Raw genomic sequence first — 12,104 nt, forward strand, 5'->3', positions numbered from 1 at the left:
GTAGGTCTGGGCTGCTCAAACTCTGAACATTCCTCCAGAAGGTTTGTCTTCAGGACTGGCCCTTGGACAGCTCCTGGCAGAGGACTTCTAAACCCTGGGAATATTCTACCTGATAAAACTGTTTTTGGATGTCTGAGGCCTTGGGTCATACATTGCCAGTCTGATAAGATAGCTTGTGGCAGCAATGTGATTTATGGGGAAGGCTTACTTTTGCTTTTTGGCCTAAGGTTTGAGTAGCTGAGATCAGTCACATGGGGGCTCCGCATCCCTGTGATGGCCTCGGAGGAAGCAGACTGACTCCTGTCTGGTGCGTGTGTCCTCAGACACCATTGCCGATAAAGTTAAGCACATCGTGGAGGCCACACTCAGAGGCTTCTGCCTGGTTTTTCTGGATTCCACCTCCCGTGCTCTTCCCCTCTGCTGATTTTTAACCTGTATCGCTTTGTAATAAATCAGAACTGTGACTCTAAGGGCCTTTCTGAGGCCCATGAGCACATCCAACCAGACACAGAGACTGAGGATGGTTTGGGGGACCCCGATGCAGCTCCGCAGCATGAAATCAAACTTTATGTTTTTCCCTTCTGGAGTCAAAAATCACAGAGTAACGCCCAGAAGAGGAAGCATGTGGGTGAATGTCTCTCTTCAAGTACTTGGATTGCCTTTGACAACTACAGACGCTTATCCACCTTAAGCAGGAGCTCAAGGCTCGACGTCATTTTAAACCAGATTATTCTTGTGGTGGGGGCTGTCCTGTGTGTTGTGGGATTCCTCGGGCCCCCACCCTTTAGATGCCAGTAGTGAATAGCCCTGTGCCCCCCAAGATGTGACAATGACAAATGTCTCCAGAGGTTGCCCAATTCCCCTGGGGTGCAAAATGACTCCCAGTTAAGAACCATTAATCCAAGATTGGATTAACTAAAGCCTGTGTGTGGGAGGTAACTTGTAATAGAATGGGATGGGCTTTGGAATCACAGAAATTTGGCTTTGGATTTGGATCCAGCTCTCCAGCTGCTGAAGTCAGCAACCCAGGTTAACCTAATATCACTAGACTCCTCATTTATCTGCAAAATGAGGGAAATGACACTTATCCTCCAAAGTTATAATCTCTAAACATGCAAGGATCCCAACACGGAGTCTGGCATGCGGCAGATAATATCACATGCAAAGATATTTTTATTAATTATCTTTATCCTCTATGACCTCAAGGATAGGAGACATGGCGGGCATGTCCCAGTCTAGTCCTATTGAGGGAGCTGCACAGCAAGGTGATGGAAAGCGTGGGCTCTGAGGTTAGAAAAAAGATGCTTATGTAAAAAAAAAAACCAATTTTTCACATCTAGTTCTGTGGTGTGAGGGAGGAGATAAACTCCCCAGAAAACCTTGGTTTCATAATTTCTATAATGAAGAGAACGGTGTAACATTTTTATGAGGATTCGAGGAGATGCGAAGGGTTTTGCACAGGGCCTGGCAGAGAGTCAGCGCCTGGAGTGCCTATTGTTGCTGATGTTTTGAGTTGGTCGTGCATGAATGATGGGAGCCCAGAACTTTCCCTATGAGATGGATCCAAAGCCAAATATTCAAACCTCGTCTTTCTCCCACGCTGCAGAGGTGGGGCTTCTCCTACAAGGGCGGTCCTGCCACTTCTTGCTTGAGGGACCTCTCCTTGGTAGGCTTTCCATGCAATAGAATGGGAACTAATTTATTGAGGCAGGGCCGTTTTTAGCACATAATCAAGTTCTGATCCTATCTGAAGGTCAAAATCCCCCACAGCCTGCATCCAAGCTGAGCTGTATTCCTTCTGTGGGGCAGGGAAGGACACAGATAAAAATTAAGGCCAAATGTGGGCTGCGATGGAGTGAAATCTGATAAGACAGATGGGGAAAGGAGAAGAGAGAAGGAAAGTGAATTGCAACCAAAAGGGGAGGTGAAGGTAAACAGATGTACGAGATCAAGTCTTTGAAGTGGAACGTTTCTGGGCTGAAAATCCTTTGCTTGGGGACTTAAATCTGGGCTCTTCCGTTCCAGTTCACTGAAGTGCACTGCATTTGAATCTGGCAGATGTGTAAATTATACAAAACACCGCAGAGCCAAAGGCCACCGTTCATGAGGCGCCATCGCTCTGGGTCTAGTCGAAGCTGGTCCTCTGGGTGGATATGGGCTGTGTTCAAGCCACAAGGCGCGCCTGGATACTGCTGCTTTGAGGGGCTCTGAGTGGCAGCAAGTATTTGCAACCCACATTACATTCTTTCAGGGTACTAAGGTGGCCACCCCAAATGCATGTGGGCACATCATCTCAAGCCCAACCCGAAGTCTGGGTGGGAGGCCAGTGAAAGGAAAGCAGCCTGTGTCAGGGTCCTCCGTTATCCCAGGTTCTGACAATCTCACTCTTTCTCAGATGCTATTGTATCCAGATTGCAGGAAGGGAATTGGAAAGAAGTCCATCCAAGAGTGTGGCTAAAGGTCATTCTCTTAGCTGTAATGGACTCCATGAAGTGAAATGGGGGGGGGGGCGTCTGGGAGGGGGACCGACATCCACCTCCCTTTGACTCAATTCTTAGATGAATCATGGTTCACAGTGGCCAAAAGCCCCCAGAAAACCAATACCTCTGTACGGGTAATCCAAGGTCAGGTACAGCTGCCCTTTCGAGATAAGCAATCACAGAGTGCAACATCCATCCTCTTCATTTTTAAACTTTATATTGAGATCCCAATCCACTCTCCCATCACCCAGCCTGGTATCAAGGTCTGTGATCCGTGGCCAGGTTTTTACCGAGGTGGACATAATCAATCCAACTGACTTCTAGTCATCACACCGATCTCATCGTTTCATTTTACTTTACAGCCTATAAAGTTCTTTTACACTCATTACCTTACCTGATCCTCCCTGTAACCCCAGGATAACCTAGTTTTAAGACCCGACTGCCTTTCATATGTGACTTTGCAGCTAGGTATCCTTCTCTTAGGACTCCCCCCAACCCTTTGAAACCAGAAATGTTTGTTTTTAGGAGGACAATCTAATTAAGGACCCCCATCTTCTTCTCCCCACTGAAAAAATCCCCACTAATCATAAGAGGGTCTCCAGACTACTGTTCATTACCATCTTCAAGGTTTTCAAGTTGACTTACTCTGCATCCTTCTACTTTTGACTTGAATTGTGTGGTTGTTATCATCGGGACCTAACTATATCTTAGATCTGCATTGCACTGGTAGATCTTTTCTTTTCCCTACTGATCATGACTCGTGGAGTAATTTACCTCAATTCCAATTTTCCTTTGCAGGCGGGGCGCTCTCCAACCACGGAAGTGAGTTATGTGTGTTCAAGTGGTGCATCTTATGAATCTTGTTAAGCTTTGCCGCCTTATAGCCCTACTGATGGAATATTTAATCACAGAAATGAGTTGGCAGATATGATATACAGCGTGGGTGAGCTCTGCAGCCATCTTACTGGCAATTGAGACAGGGATGGATTCGCCATTTGTCAGCCCCATGTCGACAACTGTGTATAACCTTCTGTTATTTATTTGTATTTTGTTTTACTTATGTATGAAGATTAAAGGTGCTTGCTTTCAATCAACAGTTTCATTGGCTAGCTATCATGATTCTCCCTAAAAGACACCACGGTTTCTTTTAATCTTCTTATGAGATGGCAATGGAACTTCTCCCAATGGTGGGGGAATGGTAAGAACCCCCTTTGAGGCCTCCTCGTTGAGATTCTTAGAGACACTATTTCTAATTATACTAAGTAACTTGAAGCATGCTCCTGGGAACCGATATTTGCAGATACTGAACTTCTTATTTATTGTCTTCAATTAAAAAAACAAACAAACAAAAACCTGACGTGGAACGGTCCAAGACACTGGCTTTGAGATCTACCTGGACATTTCTTTAACTGACTTATCAATCATTTATCTTGAGAAGAAGCCCCAAGGAGCCTGCCTGAGGATGATTAGATGTAGGCAAAACAATCAATACTGTGTAGCTTTGTAGGAAAACACCCACTCGTCTTTGGAGAAGATTTACGTGGGTTCATGGGATGTGTTGATTTATGCATATCTGCTTCTGGAGACGGGTGTTGGGTAAGCATTCTTCCGGGTAGGACTCGGTAAGAGTTCAGACAAACCACCCGAAATGAAAGGCCTTTCATAACAGCTTTCTAAATGCTTCCCCTGGAACGTGTGCACGAGGGAAAGTGTGCGTCATAATTTATCAAAGCAAATTAATACTGTTCAGCTAGTAATTAAAGATCCTCATTAAGAGGTGCTCCTGCCCTCTCCACCCCCACCTCGCGTTAGCAATAAAAATGCACTCAGGGCGTCAAGAGGTTATATACGAAAATCAATAACCTGCCATTTTATAATTAAAGAGAAAATAAATGTTAGGGAAAAGTCCACTAAATTAGGAAAATTACCTTTAGGAGAGATTGAAAATATTGATTTTAATTTACAAAATATGTGAACTTTTCATGCCCTGTTCTGGGAGACAATTGGAGGCTGGGTTGTTAATTCTGCATAAGCTTCAGAAAATCGATAATTATACTATGGGAATATTATGATATTTGTCATTAATACAAAATCTTACATTCAGGAGTGCCTAATAAGCCTGGCTTTCTATCTCAGGCAGATACAGGGCTGGCGTGCTAAATGTCCACAGCAAATCAATGACAAGGTCTTCATTTTAGCTTTGAGGCATGTTCGAAATTGCAAGATAAATCCAGACTATGCTTATAGTTGGGGAAATCCAAGAATCCCCCGAAATCCTCAGTCATGGGCATTCAAACGGATGACATTAGTAATTATACCTCCAAAGCGTAATGAATACATGCCCCGTCTACATTTGCATAGATGCACTCCATCCATACAGGTGCCTTAACTTTCCATTTAAGCTAGCTCGATTCTCAGTGTCTATGGGTCTTCAAGTTTTTCAAAGAAATTGTCCTGGAGTGTTGGACTGGCAGCATTTCCCTACATGTCCACATGTCACGAACTCCGTTTACCTACACACACGGGTAATTTCGGCAAAAAGAAGAGGCTTCCGATGAGTAAGGGGAGCCCATATATCGGCAACCCTAACATGGATTTTCCAAGTAACACTTACTTGTTCATGCCCCATTTCTTTGAAGACTTAAGGTTATTGGAGCATCTCATAGAAATAATTATTTAGTTGTCCAGGATCCTTAAAACTGCCCCTGACACAACCCGTTACCGCATCTGAATACGGAGGAGGTGGTGGGGGAGGGGAGGGTGACAGCGTTGGTGGTGGTTGGAAAAATCCAAAATTATTATCTTACTCCTCTTCTTTAATTTGACTGGCTTGGACATAGAGCAGTAGCCTGATCTACCATCATAGGACACAGTCCATAAGAATTACAACTTTCAATATTCACAAAAAATAAAGAGGCAGCACATAACCCAGTTGTAAAGAACAGAGGCTCTCGATTTCAAAATCGAGCCAGCTTCTTACCCACTTGAAATCTTAGCCCTTCGGTGCTAAGGGACTCTGCCTACCTTAGTTTTCTCATCTGGAAAACTGCCATGAGGATTTAAATACATTAATTTAGGTAAAGTGCTTAGAACCGTGCCTGGTCACAGATAATACTCGGTAAATATTAATCTTTATTACAACTTATTCTTTCCCGATAGTGCCATGATCTAACTTCTGCAGCTGGGCTCAAGGCTAATCTGGACGGCTGCTTTAACGTTCTAAAAGTCAGGCTGATGAATTTATTCTCATATATACAAGTCAGTTTGAATGGTTTCTTCTGTCTTACTGTCCTCTCAAACACCCACTGATAGGCATAGAGGTTTGAAATCACATGGAAAGGAGATTCTCTTGGTTGCTTTAGCCAGACGGCCAGCAACTATACTGCTTGGGACCAGAAACATGTCCTTCCTCTCTCTAACCCAAGTGACACATTTATACCCTACCTCCTCATCAGATGGCTTCTTGCTTCTTGTCCTCGACCCATTGCTCTGGGGAGAAACCGGGCGCGTAGCCTGGCACGCGCACTTGCGGAGAACGCGCTCGCTTGTTTTCCCAGCTACCCTGTTCCATTGGGCAGCGCCTGCTGATGCATGGGAGCTGCTGGCTGGCCTCCTCTGTGCCCTTTTGAGGGATGTCCTTTCTTTGCAGCTTTGGACAAGGATGGACCCCAGTAACATCTGTGCCCCTAAACAGACTGCCTCACCCCCGATCCCAGAAACTAACTTCCCCCAAATGGACAAGCTGAGAACAGAAGGACCAGTCCTCTCGTGATTAAGAAAAGAATCTGTTAGTTTAGTGGTTTACTCAGAATTCAGCAAAGTCAGTTAAATTTCCCCTTATGGCAGAGAGGTGGGACATAAATTTGTTTTTATTGGCCTAGCATTTATGTGGTGCTGGCTGTGTACTAGTCTTCATATACGAACCCATTTAATTCTAATAAGCACCTGTGAGTTTGTTACTATGATTATCTCCCATTTAACAATGAAGACACTGAGGCACAGAGAGGTTAAGTAACTTGCCTAGAGTCACACAGCTGGCAAGTAGTGGGGCCAGGATTTGAACCTGGGCTGTCCGAGTACAGTGTTTATGTTCCTTACTTAATGCTAAGTGTCCTCTCATGAGGTGGGTTCTACCATATAATCATGGAAAGTTTTATAGCGAACACTTTCCTCCCCCAGAAGCATCAACACAGCCAATTCAAGGTCATAGAGTCACTGGAGTTAACACAGGCTTATGGTAATAATCACATGCGAAGAACAAACATTGCCTATCTGAAATCCAGAACTTAGCTATCCTATTGGACCTTCCCAGATTTACCATTTTTTTCTTTGTTGAGTTGGTTACTCTGCTAGAGTAGCCATCCGAGTGTCCTACGTTCCTGTCGGACGCTAGGGTTGATCCATGATTAGGAAAATGACAGATGGGATCCCAGAACGGACTAAGCAGGGGGGGTAGGACTTACCGTGAAGAGGTCACAAAGTGAGGGGATCTGGAGCAACTGGTCATTTATTTCTCCTTATCAAAGAGCAAGGGCCCCATCAAAGAAAAAGTTCTTTTCAATGAACCCATGTGGCAAATCTACTGACGTTCTAAGATGTTAAATGCAGCCTTATTAATGAGCAAGGGGCTAACGGGCAGAAGTGACAGGCCCAGCAGAGACCAAATCTCCACCACTGGGTGCTGCTCCCAAAATGGGCTGAACAGATTTTCTACATGGATTTCCTGATCAAATGGTAGTTGGTGGGTAGCGGGGAAGGGGCGAGAGGAGAGACCTACCCTGGAAGGCAGAGCAGAGAGAGATGGAATTGCTAAGGAAAACTGATTCATAGAGAAAGAAAGACTTTTTTTTTCTTTTTTTTTTTTTTTTTGTGTGTGTTTTTTGTGGTTTTTTTCTTTTTGTTTTTTTTTGGTGTGTTTTTTGTGTTTTTTCTTGATTTCTAAATAAGCCTTCTCTTGGCAATTTCAACTCACTGCCACATTATTGGAATAAGTGAGCCAAGTCTCTGCTTTGCCAGGAAGAAAGAAAGGCAACCCCACGTGGTAACGTGTGGCTAAAACACACATCCAGGCAGATCGAAATAAAATGGGCACGAACAGCTCGACGTTAGTTCAATGTGCCCTTGAACAAAGTCTCGATGTTTTTTTTTGAGGCAAAATCAATGTAAAATGTCATAAGGAGCTCCGTGTGTACTGCGTGGCATAACGCACATGCACGATGCCCCTTTATTTTTTAAGGGATTTAAAACTCTTTTGGTTTTGCTTAAAAAAAAATCCTTCAGAACTTCTTAGGAGAGGGATTTATGTGGCTCAGATTATTTTACAAAACCTGCTCTTTATTGGCAGGGAAAACACATTTAGAACAGACAGAGAAGAAGCCATGCAAAGAGGAACTCTTTACCTGCATAGAACTCGGGGCTGTAGACCGCACCCACAACTGGATTCAATTTCCAGCCTTAAAATAAAGATACAAAAACATTATTATCACATTTGGTTCAACAACTCATATCACTGCAAGTGAACCACAAATCAAATGGGTTGTTGTATTTTTTTAAAATTTTCTATTTAGAGGCTATATAGTTTGGGAATGCATAAAAAAGATTTGAAACCTATACCTTGAAAAATAGACTTAGGCTTTTGATTTGCTGCCAGCGCAAGTTAATAGTATGGAAACTACTGACCAGCTACAGGTGAACTTTTTGAGAATGATGTGGTAATTCATTTTCTCCCACATTAATATTTTCTAGAACCACCATAATAATTTCAATTTTTTGGTCTTCCTCCATGGATCACCACTAGATAATTCATCATATGTCCCTTCCTGATAAGTTCACAAAAATCTGAAAGCTCACATAAACAGAATTCTTTGTGGCAACATATTCTGATAATTGTCATTCCTAATTATGACCCAGAGAATTCTGAAGTGCTTTTTACATCCCAAAGAAAATGACATTTATCCGCTAGAGATTGAGTGTGGAATATATTTCAGTGCATTCAGGAACCATAAAAATTCTTAATCAATGCATGATATCTAAGGTAACTTTCAAACAACCTGTGTATAAGATTAACAGAACCCTGTAATTTTCCCAGTGTTCTGGATGGAACGTTTTCGGTAAAATGAATCCTGTCCCCTTAGGAACTTTTACTCAAGAAAAGAGCGTACAAGAATATTTGCAAATGGAGAAGCTGTGCACATTGCATACCCATTGGGCATCATTTAGGGAACAACCTCCAAAGAATGGTCACGTTTTAGGGTTTGGTGATTACTTCCTGCTCCTGCTGGTGAGTTTTACGAAAACATCCATTATATAGAATTTCTGAAAGACCAAGAAGGGCAGGCACGCTGCCTTTTGCAGAAGACCTTATGTCCTTGGGCTAAAGGTCAAACACAAGAGGTCCTTTAGTATATGTGCCTGAGAAAAAGCAATGGTAAAAATTGAGATGCCAGAGAAGGTATTCGTGACAAGGAGAGCTCTTCCCAGAAGGGAGAGAGATGATATCCTTTCATCCGACCTAAGTGATGCACCTAAGAACAGCCAAGAGGTGGCCACAATCTACTGATCCCCTAAGGAAGACAGAGGCTCAATATCTCGATAGATAGGACCCTGGGGGAACTAGAGAACTTTCTAGAACTTTCCAAGAATTTTTTGTTTCTAAGAACTTTCATCCAACTTGAATGAGCTAGCTAGTTTACAGCCCCCAGGATGGTCTTAGGATAGGATTTTTCAAAGTGCAATGCTTTCGTGCCTGGGAGGCTTATTAATGGAAACGTCTGGCCCAATTTTAGATCACCAGAAAGAGACATAAAATTCTGAGATGTGTTGTCCCAACGGTTTCTGCAACTTCACACTGACACCTCCCTCTGTTATATTAACCACATCTTGTCATATAGGAATTGCTATAATGATATAAAAATAAAAATGATCTAGCACATTTCAGGAAATGTGGTTTATGGATGTGGAAAAGGACTTCAGTTTGACCAATTAAAATTCTATTATTTCCTAAAAAAAGAAAATACCCAATTTCTGTGATCTGTGGACTAATGTCCACATTTCAAGTCCCTGGAATCAAACAGAAAATAGAGCAAACTGTTTGAAACTAAAGCTTCAGGATTATCTGGACGCATTTAATGTTCTTCCCTAGTCCTCCACAGAAATCTCGAGTTTGTGAACAAAGTATATAAGGACCCATATTAAGTGAATAATTAAGTTATGAGTTTATCACTTTTTCTTTATCCCTCTGATCCCCATCTTATACTCTGCTCACGTCCCTACCTTCTACTGGTGATGGAGACAGGGTCTTTTTGTCACTATTCAAATAAAATTTTGTTTTTTTATATACATCCTCATTAGCTCCCTTAAATATTGCCTTCTACACACAAGACTGGGACATACCATTTGCTGAATGTGGGCCCACTGATTAATTTTGATGGAACTTTCAAAGACTGTAAGTTATGCCAACAGTCTCTCAATTTCTCAGCGAAACAGATTTCTCAGAGATATCTAAGACTATCCTAAATCATGTTTCTCTCATTTGCCTTTATTCTCCTCATTTCCTTGAAGCCTTCTACCAAATCTATATCTATCTTCTGTTGATCCATCTATCTGTCCCTAGATCTATCCATCTATCATCATTTTTCTCTATCCTCTTTTTCATCTATTCATCTATCTACCTATCTATCAATTGATTGCTTGATCATCTCTTGACAAAGTTTACCTGGTGTTATTTAGATCTCCAGTGTCTTCCCAGGGAAGGCTACTTAATGCCCTTATCTATCTATTTACCAACTACCTCCCAGCTTACCATGTCTGTTCATGGAAAACTTTTATTCAGTACGTAAAGAATACGCTCCCTCATTAGGAGATACGTGATATCTCATGTCTGCCAGTACTAAGTGAGAGAGGTCAATGATAAGATCTCCTTCACAAGAAACCAACTTGGAATCTGTGAGCAGCAAAATGAAATGTCATGGGGACACCACTGCAGGTTTTGCCCTGCTCCCCATCACTGATCCTTCTTCCTAACCAGGGTTGCTTCCAGTGTACGGAAACCAAAGACGTTTCTGATCCTCGCCACAGGCATGAAAACCAACTTCTTACCTCCCTCCTTCCCTGCAGCCTGCTTCTCACCAAATCTCCCCACTTCAGCAAATGGCATCTCTCATCCACTTGTCTCCTCAAAGCAAAATTCTTGATAAAGAATTCCTTGATTCTCCCATTACCCTCATACCCTACAGAAAATCCGATTGGTTAGATGTTGAAAGACATTTCCATGCTCTCAACTTCCATTCCTCGCCATTGGCACCATCCCAGGCCAAGACACTTCTATTTCTCACCTGGATGAGACCCAGCAGCAATGTCCTAACACATTCCATTTCTTCCCACTCCTCTTCTCCCTCCTCCCTTTACCCACACTATTCCTAGTGGTCAAGCCCATTTTAAATGAGTAGATCAGATATGCCATTCTGCTGCTCAAAATTCAACAGCTTCCTTCTGAACTTAGAAGAACACAAACTCTATTCTTGACCCACAAGCCCACACAACCTAACCCCTGTCCATTTATTTCATAGTATGTTTCCCTTCTCTCCAAAATACGGTGACACTATGCTTTTACATTTTTACAAAACCACCCAAGATCATTCGAGATCAATTCTGGATTATATCCACAGCTCCCTGTGCTTGGAGAACTTTCCCCAGCTCCTGACAAAGTTGACTTGATATTATGGAGGTTTCCAGAGTCTTCCCAGGGTGGACTACTCAATGCCACTCCTTCCCCGTGAGCTATACCCTGATTCAATTCCCCGTTTTGTTGTCTGCATAACTGTTAACACTACTTGCGTTTATCTTTCTTCTTTCCCTCTTGTTCTTAATTGTTTTTATAACCATTCCCCTTCATTAAAATTAATGGTAAAGTGAACAAGAGTGCTGTCCAATGTGAATTCCCAGCACCTAAAACTGCATTTGGGGGGCGCCTGGGTGGCTCAGTGGGTTAAGCCTCTGCCTTCGGCTCAGGTCATGATCCCGGGGTCCTGGGATCGAGCCTCACATTGGGCTCTCTGCTCAGCGGGGAGCCTGCTTCCCCCTCTCTCTCTCTGCCTGCCTCTCTGCCTACTTATGATCTCCGTCTTAAAAAAAACAAACAAACAAAAACACAAAAAACTGCATTTGGCAAATAGTCAGGGCTTCATAAATATTTACTTAGTTTTGCTCTAAAGGAACAGAAGGAATAGAGAGCTTTTTCTAATGGGCTCATGCCGCTTTGGCTAGGATTCTGTCTTCTACCAACCTCCAATGACCTGCTTCCTGATATACATCTAATAAAGAAGGACTCTGTTAGGGGTGACTGTCTTCAAGGCAGAGGAAGTAAGGATCCAGACCCTCAGAATCACCCCTGCTCAGACTTACAGAGCTCATGCAGGCTTATGTAAATGTATGTAAATCACATGCAGATAGCCTCCTAGTCCCTGTGACTCCTTCCAGTACCTGGAAGAGACCCTTAGGATAACCCTGCTGAAGACAGGAGCCTGCACTGTCAGGAAGATGGACAAAATGATCCCCGTTTTAAGTTCTCAGGCAGTCTGTGTACATCCTCAGGCCTTGCAAATTCAGAGATTTCGATCAAGGACA

General features: G+C 42.9%; 1 protein-coding gene across 16 annotated transcripts in view; it reads right to left on the reverse strand.

Moving 5' to 3' along the window:
• The window catches only part of RBFOX1 (RNA binding fox-1 homolog 1), an 861,682-nt gene that overhangs the window by 90,338 nt on the left and 759,240 nt on the right, over positions 1–12,104 (reverse strand). For all 16 annotated transcript variants that reach the window (XM_080830139.1, XM_080830147.1, XM_080830141.1 and 13 more), the window contains one exon: positions 7,880–7,933. In XM_080830139.1, the coding sequence (XP_080686265.1) occupies positions 7,880–7,933 (54 nt within the window). The remainder of the gene's footprint in view (positions 1–7,879; positions 7,934–12,104) is intronic.

The sequence above is a fragment of the Martes martes genome (assembly GCF_963455335.1).
Source record: "Martes martes genome assembly, chromosome: 18".
NCBI lineage: Eukaryota > Metazoa > Chordata > Mammalia > Carnivora > Mustelidae > Martes > Martes martes.